A 17,799-nucleotide genomic window follows, 5' to 3' on the forward strand; every position below is an offset into this window, starting at 1 on the left:
CGAAAGAATCAGTCTGACAAATCATCCAGAGACATCCAGACACTACACTGTCGATCACAGAACAAGTCTGAATATATAACAAAAGTTATTCTTTAAAAAATAATGCCAAAGCAATGCAGAAAATAAAGGGAAAAAAAACAGTCAATCAAAGCAAGCATGAGACTCCATACCAGCACAATGATCCATGTGCAGCAGTGAGGCCTAATTCATGAAAATTTCAGCATGGTTAGCTCAGCACCTCTGGAGGGAGGAGGAAGAGAGAATCAGACCACGGCTTATTTAAATAGTGGTTAATGTTTCCCTGGGAAAAGAACGAAGCAAAAAAAATTCTGGATGAAAAAAAGTAATCGCTTTCGTCGATATATTCTGAGAAGTAGTTTTATACTGAAACAAAAAGGGAGACTTAAGAACTTGAATGGAAGAAGTATCTCCAGCTTCACATAAAAGAATGTCAGACTGGAAATGCACTTCAGAATCACTTGTCTTCCTTTGAGAGAAGCCCACGGCACAGCAACTGAATTACTCATTTTGAATTGTGAATGACTGTTTTTGTTTACAAAAAGAAATAGAGAAATATTGACTCAAATACTGTGAATATCTCAGAAAAGGCCATTTTTCAGGAACGAGCAGGACTAAAATAGGACACGCGGCTTGAAAGGCCAGATCAGAGGAAGGAGAGCTTTCCACTACAGGAGCAAAATAGAAGAGAGTTCAGAATCTGTTTAAGAGAATACGACAAAGACCTGTACGGGAAATGTAATGGAGCAGAGGAAATCAGGCATTATACAGACTGTCTCCAAGCAAGGGCAAGAGTGTTACTTCTGTTGTAACAGATTCACTGCAAGAACATTGCCTCTCATAAAGCTAAAGAGATCAAAACTTCTGCCAATTACTGCCTACAAAAACATTTCACCCTTCTCCTCTGCTGTGCCCTTGGGAGAATAAAAGGCTACGCCTGTTGAAGCTTACTTAGGGTGTTACTCCTCCGACCCTGCTGTCACTCGCTTCATGTGGGCTGAGCCGCTCAACCGACCGGAGAACAGGAGTTCCAGTCAGACTGACATTTCCTCACGCAATCTGCCACATCCTAATCCACAGAAGAGTTGTATGTTAGATAACGGGCAATGCAAGTCTACCGACGAACACAGCGAATATAATCCCCTAGCGATGAGGCTCTGCTACCTTTTAGTCTTTACCTGCAAAATCCTAGCGTGCATCAAGCTATGTTTACCGCGCATCACTCAAAAGATGAACTGCAACAGCACGGTGATGCTGCCCATAAGCACAGTTCACCAGTTGCCACCCAGACCTACTTCGTCTATTCCCTGTTGCAGGGCAGAAACTCGCTCTTTGCATTTAGAGCTTTAGCCTCACAAAGTGTTTTGCTGCACATTTATAAACAAAACAGTAGGTGATCAATATCGCTACCGATTTCTAATGCACTAACTCCACAGGTCCAGAAACAACAGCGGCGTCACAGATCGCCTTCTTTTTGCAAACCACACCGCCACCATGACCGTAGCTAAGTCACACTTGGAAACGGAGTCAGTCTAGGGCTGGATGCCGTTCCCAGCTACAGCCCTGGTTACCAAGCCTCTCTTACCGGCTACAAACCCAATCACCCGAGACTGCTGCTCCAGCAGAATACTTCCTGCCGGTGAGGGACGATTTCAAAGCCCGCGTGCTCTCAGTCAGCAAGCGTTCACCGAAGCACAGACAGGGAGATTAGTGAGACAACAACACGGCGGCATCGGAGTTCAAATCACTCTCAGGGCAGCGTGCCGCCGACACGTTCACAGGTTTGGGTCGTCCTCCTGACACCGATCTCTGCAACAGGTAACGACGCTCAGCTCACTCTGATCTACAGCCTTACGTGTGTGCAGTGCTCTTTATCCAAACCTACCGGATTTCAAAGAGCTGCAGGTCTACAAAACCACACCCCATACCAAGAAGATGGAAAACACTCCAGCGCTCTGCAACCTCACCCGAAGGCTTGTGTGGGGATTTTGGATGCGACTTGCGTGTGCGGACTAGTTTAACCTTGCGGCACTTTGCCTCCGAAAACACTTCATGTAACAGGCAGGCCCTTCCAAAGCACCCCATCATGATCACGTTGGAAGATAAATGCTCCAGCGTACTTTTCCAACAGTATATGGTGGTATGACTAAGAGATTGTTTTTAATAAACTGAGGACTACTGAGTTCAAACATGTCAGTTCTACTGAAAATGAATCAATACTGCATCCATTACTGATCCTCTAGTGGCACTTAATGGATAGAAATACTGGAAAATTCCTATGATAGTCGTTTATCCAGGCAGTGGTTTCAGTTGACCTTAGAGGGAAAAGTAATTAAGTGAGCATTCTAGGCGAGCGGTTTGATTCTTCTTTCAGGAAGAAAACCAAAAGCTGTATGAGTTATCTGCTATAAAGGTTCTCAGTCCTTTCCAGCTTTAAACCGTCGTACCACAATATTAAATGACGACAAACCCAGCTTTCTTTAACAAGCTCTCATTCACTTTCTTTCTGTAACTCGCCGAGCACTGCGTGGGTTTGCAAGCGGCCGAGAGGACAGGCAGGCAAGGCAGGAGCCCTCCGCCGCTCCAGGGCCGGGCCGAGGCAGAGCAGAGCGGCCCAGCAGCCTGCCAGCGCGCAGCGTAAGCTGCTCGGCCGCTGAGGCGAGGAACCGAGGCATTTAGACCCGGGGCAAGGAGCGCTGAGCCGGGATGAGTCAGCCGGCGGGGTCCGGGCGGGAGCCACAGCCGACACGCTACGGCGGCAGGGGCGGGCGGGCCGCAACCCCCTCCGCCGAGGGGCCCGGCTCTCCTTGCCGCCGCCCTTCAGGAGCTGCCGGGGGACGGGGGAGGGCGCAGCCCTTTCCCCACATCGCGGGGCCCGGCCCGCAGCGGCACCACCGCCGGCCGTCGAGGCGGCCCCAGGCACGGCCTTCGGCCCCGGGCACGGCGGGGAAGGGGCCAACAACGGGCGCCGGGGGGCGCGGCCCCACCGCGCCCCGCCCCCGCGGGGAAGTTGTGCGGCCCCCGGCCCGCGGGGAGCGGCCGCCTCCCCCCTCCCCTCACAGGCAGCGCGCGGCGGGGGGGGGAGAGAGGAGGAGGAGCGCGCGCTGCCGCCGAGCTGCCCTACGGCCGCACCGTCCTCGTGCCCGCGCGCCCCGCTCCCGGGCGGCGGGGGCGCGAGGGGAAAACAAACAAACAAATAAACAAGCGGACAAACAAACAAATAAATAAATAAACCGCCCGCCCGCCCCCCTCCTCACCTGCGAGCGCGGCGGGGGCGGGGCGGGCGCGCGAGGAGCGGCGCCGCTCCGGGTCGGTCCGCCGGGGGTTGGTCGGTGGGCGCGCGCGCGCGCGGGCGCGGGCGCGCGCGCGAGGCGGTGCGAGCTCTGCCCTAATTTGCCGCCGCCGCCGCCATAATGGAGGGGCGGGGAGGAGGGGAACGCGGGGCGGGGGGGGAGGCACGGCGTCACGGCGCGCGCCGAAGGGCGGGGCGCCTCTCCCGCCCCGTGACGACTCCAGGGGGCGGGGCCTGGTAGGGGGCGGTGCTTCTGCTTCGGCCCAGGCCGAGGCGGGTAGCGGGGCGTATGGAGGGGAGCTAGCGGGCTAAGGGGCCGGGGGAGGGAGAGCCAGCCTGGAGGAAGCTCCGACCGGGTCAGTGTTACCTTAGGTTGTGCCCGAGGTAACAGTGCAGGGTTCTCAAGCTCCGGAATGCCAGTTGATTCCCGGCATTGTTGAATAATTGCGGTATGAAAAAAAAACCCATAAAAGCTACACATATTTTTTTATAATAAGCTTTTTCACACAGAAAAAGAGGCACAGTTAGAATCAACGCAATGGAAACAAGCCAGGAAGAAGCGTGGCTGTGACAAATACCGGATTTGATGCTGGTTTGGAAGGAAAGGCTCTGTTCTCTCCGGCAAATGCACCTGCAGAATAGAGATGGAAGCTTCCCACCAGCCAGAATACACAAACACCTCTGCGGGTTATGAAGGCTGCTTTAAATTTGGCCACGAAGGAAAGAGCGGAAGCAGCAACGGAGCTCCTGGAGAACCAGCACAGCATGCCTACAAATATCTGCAGGGTGGGTGTCAGGGGGATGGGGCCAGACTCTTTTCAGTGGTGCCCAGCGACAGGACAAGGGGCAATGGGCACAAACTGAAGCACAGGAAGTTCCGTCTGAACACGAGGAAGAACTTCTTCCCTCTGAGGGTGACGGAGCACTGGAACAGGCTGCCCAGGGAGGCTGTGGAGTCGCCTTCTCTGGAGATATTCAAGACCGACCTGGACGCGGTCCCGTGCAGCCTGCTGTAGGTGACCCGGCTTCGGCAGGGGGTTGGACTGGATGACCCACAGAGGTCCCTTCCAACCCCTAACGTTCTGTGATTCTGTGGTTTTAAAACAGCCCCAAGCGTTTCAGGGCCACAAAATGGCAGCGGGTCTAACAGCAGCAACACCCAGGCCGTGAATCGCCGCCACGCACCCGCACCGTGAGACGCCGGCGCCGCAACCTTTAGGTCACAAAGGCAGGACCGAGCCGAGGGCCCGCCGCCGGACGAGGCTCCGCGCTGCCTGAGGGCGAACGCTGCCGCCGGGGGCAGGGGCGGGGAGTGGGAGGCTGCGGCGGGGCCGCCCCCTCCTCCGGCGCTGGAGGACCGGGAAGGCAAAGCCAGGGCCCGGCCACAAGGTGGCAGTCTGTCGCGCCCGAGGACCCGCTCCCGTGACGCCAGCCAGAGCTCCTGTTTCTATTGGCTCGGAGGAGGAGGTGGGCGGGGCGGCGGCGTGACGCAGCGCCGGCCGTGACCCGCACACCGGATTTGATTCCCGTCGCGGTCGCTAGCGGTCGTAGCCGTCTTCCCTCGATCCCCGCTGCCGCCATGGCGCTCAGCGATGCCGACGTCCAGAAGCAGGTAGGGCCGCTGGCCCCCACCCGAACGCGAGCCTGAGGCGCCGGGGGGAGCTGGGGGACGGACCCAGCGTGAGGGGAGAGGCGCTGAGGCCGGGCCGGGGCGGCGGAGGAGGCAGCAGCTCGCTTGCTCTCAGGCCGTGCCGGGCGCGGGGTTCGGGCGTGCCTGAGCCGAAGGGCCGTCCCGCTGCTAAGCGGCCCGTCGGAGCGGGAGGGGGAGCGACGGCCCTCGGCCCCGCAGCGGCAGAGGCGGCTGACCCGTGATGTGGTTGTGGGTCGGGTTCTCCCGCTGTGCCGCAACGGTGGTGCTCTCCTGGGAGAGCACGGGGTGGCCAAGGGGAAAGATCTTCCCTGCGAATCTTGGAGAGAAAGGGAAGTCTCTGAAGAAAGCGCGTTTTTCCCTGGCGGGGTTGATTGGCCACTCCTTGGGGAACTTTGTTTTGGTGACATACTGTGCCAGATTACAATTAAAAGGATCCCGAGTAGCCTTTATGCTGTCTACAGTGTTTAATTGGACTTTAAGGCAGGCAAATAGATTGCCCTAGATAAGCACTGTCTTTTTAGATGTTGCCCTCTGAGGACTTTCCATCTCTCTTTTTGCTACAGCTATACTACATCTAATTAGCTGTAACTTAGCATTTGGGTAGGCTGTTCGGCATCCTTGAATGCCTTTTTCGCTGTTATGTCCTAAGCAGAGTAGTGCAGCCTGGGCTTCTCTTGCAATGGAAACTTACAGCCTGAAGTCTGGCTTCGGACATTTCCTCCTGAGGCAGGACGCTTTGTCCTTGTTGACAGTAAACACTGCCCCTGCTTAAAAAGCTGCTTTGAGCAGGGTTGAAAATGGCGTGCAGCATTAAAGACTGCACGGATCTAGTCAGCACTGGTCCGTGGAGTTTCCTACAGGTGATGAGCAGATCAGCCAAGTTCCCTTTGTCCTTTGCATCCAAAGTGCTTCGTGTCTCACTTTCTCATTCAGTAAACATAGTGTCTTGGCAAGGAAGCATCACATTGAAAGTAAGATCAGTAGGTTTCAATTCTGCAAAAGGGGAGTTGTAACACCACATCATTTTCTTGCCTTTTATCTGCAAGCTTGTTTGGTTTTTTCCTGCCTCTTCCATGAAGATAATAAAAATAAAGCTGACATTGGGGTGGTCTGGCTCAGCTACCAAGGGCCTGGACTTCAAAGGTTAGTTCAGGATATGTTCATGTACTAAACATGTAATGCTGATAGCATTTCACACCTGCAACTTTCCTGTCGTGGTTTTACACTCCTGAGCCTAGAGTGATCCTGTTAACTGGAAAAGAGAATGCTGCTGATAGCATGACGGTTCTGCACATGTGTAAATCTGGTACGAACTTGCCAACTGGTCCTCTGAAGTCTTAACTACTTGCCATGGCACTTTCAGTAATTTTAACTTTGAAAATCATCGCTTACTAAGAATTTTTCCCATTGATACACTTGCTTGCTGTATGCTATCAGAGGTGTTTAATAGATTGCTCCGTCTAACCTGGCTAGTCACTTCTGGCTAAAGCCAGTCTAACATCTAGAGTGTCCCATGGGAAGGATAATCGCGCTACTACTGATGAGAAAAACCCTCTCTTTATAGGAAGTACTACTGTGCTAAAGTAATTAATGTAATTTAAAATTAATCTCTTATTTAAAAATACATATTTTTGTCAGTGTTATTAAAACTAATCCTATGTACAGATGTGAAAGTCTCGCTTAGGATCTCCATTTCTGTGAAAAGCAGAAGGGGATTTCAGTACAACAGATTTTGAAGGAAATAACACTGTTGTTGTTGTTGTGATGCCGTATCAGCTTGCTTCCATCTTATTCGTCTTTGTTATGCAGAGAAAGTTTCATGAACACCTGGAGCTGTTTAAAGTACTTCTCCAAAATTCAGAAACCAAAGCAAACTGGAGTGACTCAGTAATGTAAGGGTTACTATTGCTGTACAAAAATTCTTAGTCTCCTTCAACAGCAGGCTATTCAGCAAAATTATTTCCTTATTTTATATGCCTCTCTTGTCCTTTCTGAAATGCAGGTAGATCTAAAGCTTGGTTTAACCAGTCATCTAATCAGGTGAGCAGGGCAGGAAACTGACGCTGTAAGTGGACATGCACTTGGAAGTGTGGCAAAATGGGATTAAAAGAAAAATTGCTGGTTTGATTTTGAGGATGTAGATGTTGTTCACTTCTTCCACTGCACATGCTTGACATTTTCCACTTGTCTGTTCACTTCTCTTTTTCCTCTGTATGGGCATAGTGCTGTTCTGCATATTGGCTCAGTTTTTGTGTTGGCACCTTTCTTACCTCTTTAAAATATTTAATTTTAGCATGAGGTTGTATGAATAGAATCTTTCATGCAAGTTTATTCAACCAGATTGTCTGCAAAATGTGTCTCATCCCTAAATGCAAGCAAGAAGTTGGCAGGTTCTTATGGTCCATTCAAGTATATGGTCCACTCAATCTGCCCTTGGAAACAGCTATACCTGTTCAAAGTTGCAGTTTGGTTGGGCATGAGTCCTTACGGTCAGGCCCCAGTGGGAACCTAAGCTTAGGCCTGGTCACAGGAAGGCATGTGTTAAACAAGCAGAACTGGGTATAAATGATTTCCTTGTCTTTAAGCTGTTGGGCTTGTACTGTGCAGTGTTTTGAGGTGGTTTCAAAAAAGTTCTTCAAGTAGAACGTATTAGTGCATAGCAGGCTCTAAAGTGGCATGTGATGTACTTGATGCGGTCTTGCTCGACTGCTGCAGCTGTCTCCTCCCCCAGCTCCTCCGAGGTAACTTGCAACTACTTTATAAAGTCCTTTTGGCCTGAACCATATGGCAGCATTTTTTTAATGACCTTGTAAGTCTTTACAGAATTTCTTACATTTTTTCAAGAAAGATTTCTTAAGTAGTAAAGGAACTTCTGATTGTACAGGTCTGACCAGAGTGGTCAGTAGCCTTTGCTTTGCTTCACGGGTCATCTAGTGTGGAAAGCCCTGGTTCATTCAAATGCCACCTATGTCTGTCTTGGAGCAGGGACGCTATGTTAACCTTCTGTGCTTCATGTAAGTGTCATTGAAGAAAAAAAAAAAAAAATTCCTCACACTGTAAAATTAGTCTGTTCGTTAACAGTTTCCTGTGGAGGAAAAAAGGTTGTTCTCACCAGTGAAGAATGAAAATACCCAGCCTTACATTCATACAAGTTGACTTTTGGATTGGTTTGGGTGGTTTTTTTGTATATTTGCATATTTAAAGTACATTCTTCTAATAATAGCTGGTGAAGCAGCACTATATGGAATTATTTGGAGAAAAAAAAATTATTTTCTTGTAATTTGTTTTAAGATTAATTGACTCTGACCTGTATGCTTAATTTAATTTCCATGAAAAACAGCATTATATGAACTGGTAAATGGATATGGAGGGGCCTACTGTACAAACGAGGAATATATACACACTTCGTCTCATCAAAGTCCTTTCCAACAGAAAGTACTTCTTTTCTCTCTCTTGTTACAGATCAAGCATATGATGGCTTTCATTGAGCAGGAAGCCAATGAAAAGGCTGAAGAAATAGACGCAAAGGTAAAAATCAATGTCTGTAAGTGCAAAAGGAAAACTGCATCTGACATCCTGTTTTGATAGCTGCAGTCAGAGCAGTCCTAGAACACTTTTGTAAAGTACAGCTTACTTCACGTTTAGTTATTCCATAGAAAAAAATGATGCTACCAAATCAATATTTGTTAGCTTTTGACAAAACAAGTTGGAGCTATATTTTGGTCAAAGTTGTCTTAGTGGTCCTTAAATATAATTTATTCATATGCAAGTTCACTCATTTTTTGTTTTTTAAGCAGTCGGGAGAGCCGAGTAGTAATGTGAATAGACTGGATTAAGTGGACCACCTTTCCCCACCTCCTAGACATAGCTTGACATCACTGAGGATTAAAGAAGTTCTCCGTATCATTATGGATTTTGCTAAAGTTTGTCATAACAAGCTATTACTGGAAGGTTTAATTTTAATTTTTGCTTTACTTCCATTGCATGTCAGGCAGAGACATTAGTAGTAAATTAAAGCAGTAATGCTGGTAATTTTGCACAAGCATTCATACGTGTACCAAAATGGTAAAACATGAAAGTTAAACTTGTTGAATTGTGTTGGTGAAAGTTTGTAAGCAGGTTCATAACTGTACTTAAACCTGTGTAGCCACCTGCAGACTTAATTCTAGATGTGATTTAGTAGGCATCCTGGGGAGCTAAAACATACATTTATATTTAAGGCATGGGTTGAATTACTTGCACAATTCTTCACTTGGCTTAAGCCACAAGAGACTGAGTTTAATATTAACCTGATGATAGAATATAGATGTTTATGAAAGAAGGATTAATGGTGTGTAAGAAGGATTAATGGTGCCTTACAACCCTAACAATCTGCATTAAACCAACACCAATACATCTTGTTATTGGACTCAGCATATGTATCACTAATAATATTTAATCTCTTAAGCACTGAGATCTACACAAATATTTAATCAATACTAAATCTACAAACAGAAGTCAGAAGTTGAGACTGGATTCTCAGGTATAAATAGGAAAATTTGCCATGCATTTTCACAAGCTGTCTGGCTAGGCTTTGTAAAAAAGTAATAGCTATACTGTTACTCTCCTTGTGTAAGAATTGCTTAAAGTAATGACATCTGTGGACACTGAGGACTGAGTAGCTTGTTCTAGATAGAATCTCTTGTAGCCGGAAAAGAGACTGTTTCTACAAAAATCAGACCTGAAGCTCAAATAAAATGAGTTTGGCTTAGCGGTACATAATATATATATTTGGTAATTTTGTGCCTGAGGAATAAATATTGCAAGGAAACATTTGTGAGTCAATTGATAAAATAAGCTGTATCTTAGTTAGCAAGGTTCTGGTTCAGCAGAACACATCTTGAACTTGTGAGTACTTGTTGAAATGTTTTCTTTATATGGAACCATAAGTTGTGTCATCCTACCTTATCTATGAATGTGCTCTGAAGGTATGGCTGTTTCATTTTGATTCTGTTTTTTTCAGTCCATGGAATCAATTTCCACTTCAGTTATTTAATTTTTACTATAGGCAGAAGAAGAATTCAACATTGAGAAGGGTCGCCTTGTTCAGACACAGAGGCTGAAAATCATGGAGTATTATGAAAAGAAGGAGAAACAAATTGAGCAGCAAAAGAAAATGTAAGTTGCTTAGGTTAGATGCCTGTTTTCAGAGCCTGAGCTCTCATTTTATTGCTAATTTTATACAAAACTTTCTTTCCCTGGCAAATAGGCGAATTGTAGCCAATATATTTGGTTCTAATTATGAGTTTCTAGTTTTTCCTGGGGAGAAAATATCAAAGGTGAACTACTATAGTATAACTGTTAGTCAGTGTGGTGAAAGAATCTTCCATGTTTCTCTATGTAGTTAACGTCTAGAACTCTGATCTGGTCTGTTACTCTGGGACAAATGTTCATGTCAGGTTTAGTTTTGGTGGGTCTTAACTGAAGGGTGGGGTCCTGCATTGTAATCATTTGTGCAAGTTCAGAAGCAGATTCGATCAGGTGAACAGGCGTTGTTATTAAACGTTGTAGTACTGTTGTCTTTAAATGTAAAGCATACAGTTAAATTTGCAGTTCTTCTGTCAAAGTCTAGTGGATTGATTCAACTTTATCATGTAACTTGCAGTCAGATGTCCAGCCTGATGAATCAGGCAAGACTGAAGGTCCTCAAGGCAAGGGATGACCTTATTGCAGTGAGTATCTCTGTAGAAAAGACACAAAGGTTCTGTTCTTAACCGGTCTCTAAAGAAAATATGATTTGTGATTGAGTGACATTTGCTTCGACATAGCAAAATGGCTTTCCCAGCTGCTCTGAAAAGTCATTAAGGATTTAGTCCAGCTTTGGTAGTCTGCTTTAGCTTATTTTCACAGTTTCTATTACCTCCTGTTTTAGGGAAATACATTTCTCTGCCAGGAACATTGCAGGCAGCAGTTTTATCTATCATTTGGACAATAGCTTATTTCTTTAAAGAGCAGGAACTCTGTCTCGCACAGATGGTAGAACCTTGAAGTTCCGCTTGCCTGAAGCAACACTTATGCATTAAATCTGGCACGGCTTAAGCAAGTAGGTTTAAAACGCCACTAGCCGTGTTTCTGTCTGCTTTAGTGGCCCCTAGTATCTGAAAAGGTTTGCTGCTTGCTCTAGTAGGTGACTGTGTGTTGCTCTAGACTGGTGTCTGTGTGTTGACGTATAGGGTGACTGATCATTTATCAGAGCAGGCCTAACTATGGTTAGTCTTAGTTCAGGCTTAATATGTGTATCTTACGCCACATGGGGTGTATTCTTATTCTGCTCATTACACAGCTTGCAGATTTTCAATTATCTTTTACCCCATCTCAGAAACAGTTTGAGTGTTCATATTCTGCTAGGTGGTGCTGTTGAGCTATTGGAAAAGCTGTGAGACCTGAAGAAGTCAAAAGTAAAATATTGGGTAACGTTGCTGAAGTTGATGCTACCACGATAAAGGGGAGTCAGCAGAAGAAAATCACCAGTTTATTGATTCTTTAAACCTAGTTTCAAACTTTAGGTTGTATTCACAGACAGGAGGAAGGTGGATGGCTGAAGAGCTAACTCTGTTGTGATAGTCTCTGCCGGGTGATCTCTTCCTCATTTATCAGCTGACTCAGCCTCATGCTTCTGAGTAATGCATAACACTCTTCCTCATTTTAAGACATTTAAAATCACATGCTGCTAGCTCTTTCTTCCCTTACCAGATCTTTGGCCGCTTTCATGAACAAGAGACATGTGCAGTTCCAGAAATGCAGTTACTCTAGGGCGAACAGTAGAACTAGGTTTGATCATGACGTTCAATTGTGACAGTCTTGTGTCCTGGTTCTGATTGTGTTAACATGTACTCTTCTTTTAAACACTGTGAGGCAGGACAGTAAATAAAGGTTTATACCAAATCACACAATTTCTTTATTTCAAGTAATTACAATGGTTCAGTTCTGGGAGCTATTTTTGAATTGACTCAAATTTCTTAAAAATTCAATCTCATCTGATACTGATCTGCTGAATAAAGATAATCAAAACCAGCTACTTCAAATTAAAGGTAAGCTTCCAATTTTAAATTTTAACTTGCATTTAGTTATAATTAATAAATACCTAACCCAAATATTGTTTGATAAAAAGATAGAATAGATTGACCACGAAGCTGAAAAAATTACTTGTTTGGACAGCTTTATCAGTTTACATCAGGCAGTGATTTACAAAATATTATAGTTTGTCTGAATTAATATTATAAATACTATCCTTTTACTACTGAGGTCTCCCTTGTTCATGAAAAAGAAATTATTGCTGGCTTATAATGGGTTCAGATTGGGGCAGGGAGAAGGGAGCTGTTTGGAAAGGATATTGTGCTGTGCACAGAAATTAAGTTCTAACTTGGATGAACACCAGCTGGAGTGTATGTTTATGTGTTGGCAGGGCGTAATAGCTATAATAGGAGTACAGAAAGTTGGTAGGCACGAAACCAAATGCCAAACAGATGGGCTCTGCTGATCTGATTTCTTTTGAATGTAGGATTTGCTGAATGAGGCCAAGCAGAGACTTGCCAAGGTGGTGAAGGATACAGCCAGGTACCAGACACTGCTGGATGGATTAGTTCTACAGGTAAATATTTAGGCTATAACAAATAGACCGTCACAGCCCTGTCCTCCTAGGTTTCTTTCTTCAAACATAACCCACTGGAGGTGACAGGTTTATTGGAGCCTAGATCAAATGTTGCTGGGTGATCTTTGAGTTTTAAACATTACTTCTGCTATATCTTTCAATCTTGGATTCTGAACAGGTAAGGCTGCAGCTTATTTTGTGATATAAAAAGTAGTATATAAAGCAGCAGTTCCATTATAAGAATAACTGCAGATGCACACTTTAAGCTTCTGTAGTAATTAGTTGGATCAAACACACCTTTGGCAAAAGCTGTTTCTCCAAACCTAGAAGTCGGTAGTTACCCATTTTTAAATTATTTTCTGTGTTTGAGACTTGTAAGTCCTGGCTTTGACAAATTTCCTGTAGTATGGCACGCGTCTGTGACAGACATACAAAGCAGAAATCAAAGCTTTGCTTCTCTAGAATACCATCCTCAAGCCCCAGAAATTAACTGTCAAAAATCCAGTAAGCACTGGCCAGGGTCAGTCATGCGACCGGTAGTGCCGCCTTCTGGTGTGGATTGGTCTTTTTACTGCGAACTCTCACACAGCCAGCCACCAGCAATCCTGCCCACTGTCTGATGTCAGGGTTTTCTGAACAGTGATTCCTAGCAGCTTGTGCTTTCAATTCAGTCTGGTTTCTTTGTCACACTTAGGTCTGGTATTGCGGTACGTCAGGCAAGCCTGTCTCACTCTTGCAAGCTGGCCGCGTCTGTCTGGGCTTATTAGATTTTACCTGCTGGAGAGCAAAGGTTCTGCGGAGAGGGACCTGGGTGTCCTGGTGGACGACAGGTTAACCATGAGCCAGCAGTGTGCCCTTGCTGCCAAGAAGGCCAATGGCATTCTGGGGTGCATTAGGAGGAGTGTGGCCAGCAGGTCGAGGGAGGTTCTCCTTCCCCTCTACACTGCCCTAGTGAGGCCTCATCTGGAGTACTGTGTCCGGTTCTGGGCTCCCCAGTTCAAAAAAGATGAAGAGCTACTGGAGAGAGTCCAGCGGAGGGCTACGAGGATGATGAGGGGACTGAAACATCTGTCCTACGAGGAAAGGCTGAGGGAGCTGGGCTTGTTCAGCCTGAAGAAGAGAAGGCTGCGAGGGGCCCTAATATATACTTACAAATATCTCAAGGGTGGGTGTCAGGAGGATGGCGCCAGACTCTTTTCAGTGGTGCCCAGCGACAGGACAAGGGGCAATGGGCACAAACTGAAGCAGAGGAAGTTCCGTCTGAACATGAGGAAGAACTTCTTCCCTCTGAGGGTGACGGAGCCCTGGAATAGGCTGCCCAGGGAGGTTGTGGAGTCTCCTTCTCTGGAGATATTCAAGACCCACCTGGACAAGGTCCTGTGCAGCCTACTGTAGGTGACCATGCTTCGACCGGAGGGTTGGAGTAGATGACCCACAGAGGTCCCTTCCAACCCCTACCATTCTGTGATTCTGTGATCCAGTGATGGCCAAGTGCTCATCTGTACTCACAGTTGGACTAGGTGATGGTTGAAGGTCCCTTCCAACTGAAACTAAACCTATTTTGTTCTATTCTGGTGTATTACTACAGGAACTGCAAGGCAGGAGTTATTAGAACAGGCCTTGTCTTCTCCAAGCGCTGCATAGGAGAATGTCAGCTTGGCTGCGTGCCCAGTCTATTTAGGCAGCATTGATCACTATGTGTACACGTACATTGTCTGAACAAGTCAATCCTGTGATACCTATGTTTAGTTGCACTGGAGTTCCAAACTTGAAGCTAACAAAGAAACACAATCCATAGTTGTAGGCTCTTTCCCAGATATTGGCACTGTCCTCTGAGATGAACTTGCAAGCAATGAACTGAATAAAAAAGGCTAATATTGTCAGGTTTTGGTTTTCAAATTGATCGGGTCCTTTCCTTTCTTGGGGTTAAATACTTCTAAGACAACTAAAATGTTACTTTTCTGATACTGTAACGGTTATCTTGTGCAGGGATTCTACCAGCTTCTTGAGCCCAGAATAGTTGTTCGATGCAGGAAACAGGATCTCCCTATGGTTAAGGTAAGACACCTAGAATAGCGTGACAGTGTCCTGCTCATGAAAGCTGGGACATAAATGCAAATATTTGCTGCTCGGGTCCCATCTGTGTGACAAGAAAACGAGCATTTCTTGCTGCACTCTCTCTTGCAAGAGAGCAAGTATGCTTTTCAAGTAGGGGATCATTGCTTTCTTGACTATTACCTAGGAAACTTTAGACATTGCTACAGTATTGAGAATAATAATTTCTTTTGGCTCAAAAGCCATACTGAAATACATTTGCTTGATTAAAAAAAAAAAGGGGGGGGTATGCCTCAATCCCTTCGTTCTATTAGTGCAAATGAATGAGTGACCAGACCCAAGTGGTGCACTAGCATTTGTCAATGCTGATTAGAGGTTTGTCTTGTATCCTAGACTGCTGTACAGAAGAGCATTCCCATCTACAAAAATGCCACAAAAAGGGATGTGGATGTTCACATTGACCAAGACAACTTCCTTCCAGAGGAAATGTAAGGAAAGTCTTTTGTATAGAGCTAACTTAATGGAAATTTTCAGGCCGCAGCTCCTACTAGAACAGTCTCGGAAAATTATGTATGGAATATCCCCACAGGGTGTCTGCTGCTCTTCTAGTGAAATTTTTCATTTCTTTGTATTAATCAAGCCCAGACCCCGCAGTTTCCTCCTGGGAAATCAAAAATTATCAATAAAAGTTTTGTGCCAGCTCCAGCCTGATTCACAGTACCAAAATAGAGAATAACTGTACATAGTAAATTAACTAGCATTTTTTTAAAGAGAGAGTAAGGATGTAGCCCTGCTTTCTGTCTCAAGATGAAGTAAATTGTGTCATAAGGTCCTGCAGGATAATCACTTGTTGGGGTGTATGTCTGTTACGCCTGCAAGGCTCTATTTCCATATAGCATGATAAAGAACATGGCACAATGCTGTATAGTCAGCAATCTTTATGTATGGGCCAGCAAACAACACTTGTAGCAATCTTCCTCACTTTCCAATATCTGAACACTGTCTATTAGTAATAAAATACGGAGTCTGAAGCTGTTTTGAAGTGACAAATTTTGCAGTTCAGCTTGCATTTAGATCATACTAATGAAGACTCTTGTATGTAGCTGTGGTCTCCAGTAACTCCAAAGATGCTTTGTGCTGACTTCTCTTAAGACATGACTGAAAAAAGTTTGTTTTTTAAAAAATATAAATCTTGTGTATATATCTGATTTGCCTGTAATTACTGGTTTGGGATGATACCTCTGCCACATTTAGACTTTGACATATATCTTGGATTTAATGGATTATGTTTTCCTCCCCCTTTCTAGTGCTGGAGGTGTTGAAATCTATAACAGTGATGGTAAAATTAAGGTTTCCAATACCCTGGAAAGTCGACTGGACCTTGTAGCCCAGCAGGTAAGTTTTTCTAACAGCCAAGGTGAATAAGATATAATTAACTAGTTTTGTCCTGTAATTAAATCCTTCTGTTTCCAATGTGTTAACAGTCACAGTAGTGTGTGGGATCAGATTTCAACATGGATGACAAGGAAGAAGTTATTTTTGAATGGAAAGAAGCAAATTACCTACTGTTTGTGCTCCTCTACAAAAAACATGGCTTTTCCCAGAATGATGCCTTTTGAATTAAGCATGAGCATAGAACTCTAGAAATTATGATACTGAAAGGCTTGTGACTGCACTGCAGTCAAGATGTTGAAATGCTGAGGTTAACTTGAATTACTGAAGCTATCTTGAGTACTAGAAACTTTAGCTGACGCCTATTATACCCTAGTGAAAACAAAACTATCTCTGGCGTCTCTTTCTTATGCTGCAGTTTCAGCAATGCTTTAAGTCTATATAGAGTAGCAGGCAACGTGTGGTCAGATAAAGGCTTCAGAAAACTCAAATGAATTGACTTCTTAACTTTGAAGTCTAGTCTAGGTATCACACGGTGCCTGCAGTGAGGAATGTACGGCAATTGCATTGCCCTTTTGCTTATAACAATGTCCTCTTTCCTGACAGATGATGCCAGAAATCAGAGTGGCTCTCTTCGGTGCTAATGCCAACAGGAAGTTTTTGGACTAAATCTCTGTGAGAGAAGGTGGGATCTGTTCCACTGCCATACTGAAAGGGATGCAAAAGCATCTGCTGATTGAATATCTTGAAATATAACATTACTTTGTCATCCAATATTCTTCAATGGAATAATTTTGCATACCTGCTGTGCTTAGCCTCTCTACTTGTGGTTAGAATGTATTGCTTAAAGGATGTGAAGACATACGTATTCATCCAGCGGTGACACTAGAAAATGGAGGCATTTGGGCTCTTGGCTTTCCTTGCACTGTTGTGGCTCTGTAAGGACAGGTGGTCTGTTTGGAGTCACTCTGTTTGCTTTGGCCACATCTCTTCCAAGCTGTCTAATCTGTGAAGTAAATTGCTATGCTGCTGATGGGAAATCCCTTTTCAGTCAAGGTCTTCAGTGTTATAGAGGGCATGCATTCCTTCCCAGGGTTAGTAGTTTAGTCCATGTTACTTGATCAGGCATTTTTTCTGTTCTGTATATGTGATTTTAAAAAAAAGCCTGAGCCTGTAAACTTTATTTATTAAAATAAAAATGTGTGTGTGTATGGAATTCTTTGTAGCTTCTCTCTGGGGGATTGGCAGCAACCTTTGAAAAGTGGGCTTGTGTGTATAAGGACTTACTACTTGAGGTCTGTGTGTAATAACAGTTCTGTGAAGCTAGAATTTGAGCATGTGGAGTACTGTCAAGCTATTTGCTTGAGTAACATTGAATTGTAGGCAAGCCTTTTGAGTAGTATTCTTGGATGAGCTTCATTCTTCCTAAAAAATGGGTCAGTAGTTTTTCTCGCTCAATCTTCTTTCACAAGAGAGTACTAGAGTAACAACCGTGCAACTTAAACGTAACAAATACAATCAACTTGCAGCTACAGGTTTGTTGCTTCTGGGCAGGAGATTCAAACCATACCCCTGCAGTAATCAGATTTCAGGATCTGAGGAACAACAGCTGCCTTTGTTGCAACTGTTCTCTCTATTGTTAGAGTAACTATGAAGTTAAATAGCAGTAGCATAACTATATTCGTTACCTAATCTGTTAAGTTTTACTAACACTTACTTCTCCTTTGCTTCTGCAGTGACGACTAATATTGTCTCCACCTT

The 17,799-nt window shown here is 45.1% G+C and overlaps 2 protein-coding genes across 3 annotated transcripts in view; one reads left to right on the top strand and one right to left on the bottom strand.

The window, feature by feature from the left end:
- Positions 1-3,384, bottom strand: part of BCL2L13 (BCL2 like 13) — a 46,181-nt gene extending 42,797 nt beyond the window's left edge. Inside the window, exon 1 of one of the 2 annotated variants that reach the window (XM_075440879.1) lies at positions 3,276-3,384. The gene's annotated coding sequence lies outside the window, so the exon portion shown is untranslated. Of the gene's footprint in view, positions 1-170; positions 190-3,275 lie in introns of those variants that run through there. The other variant, XM_075440888.1, reaches the window with a different exon arrangement.
- A 1,423-nt stretch (positions 3,385-4,807) lies between these two features.
- ATP6V1E1 (ATPase H+ transporting V1 subunit E1) lies at positions 4,808-17,254 on the top strand. The gene is made up of 9 exons (XM_075440899.1): positions 4,808-4,922; positions 8,424-8,489; positions 10,009-10,118; positions 10,606-10,672; positions 12,502-12,591; positions 14,581-14,649; positions 15,040-15,134; positions 15,954-16,041; positions 16,645-17,254. Exons 1-9 carry the CDS (start codon positions 4,890-4,892, stop codon positions 16,705-16,707), a joined length of 681 nt encoding a protein of 226 aa, XP_075297014.1. The 5' UTR covers positions 4,808-4,889; the 3' UTR covers positions 16,708-17,254.
- Positions 17,255-17,799: the final 545 nt, after the last annotated feature.

The sequence above is a fragment of the Opisthocomus hoazin genome, chromosome 1, assembly GCF_030867145.1.
Source record: "Opisthocomus hoazin isolate bOpiHoa1 chromosome 1, bOpiHoa1.hap1, whole genome shotgun sequence".
NCBI lineage: Eukaryota > Metazoa > Chordata > Aves > Opisthocomiformes > Opisthocomidae > Opisthocomus > Opisthocomus hoazin.

Coding starts and splice junctions, on each gene's coding strand:
- ATP6V1E1 (XM_075440899.1), top strand. CDS start 4,890: ATGGCGCTCAGCGATGCCGACGTCCAGAAGCAG. Junction 10,119..10,605: donor ATTGAGCAGCAAAAGAAAAT/GTAAGTTGCTTA, acceptor TGTAACTTGCAG/TCAGATGTCCAGCCTGATGA. Junction 12,592..14,580: donor TGGATGGATTAGTTCTACAG/GTAAATATTTAG, acceptor TATCTTGTGCAG/GGATTCTACCAGCTTCTTGA.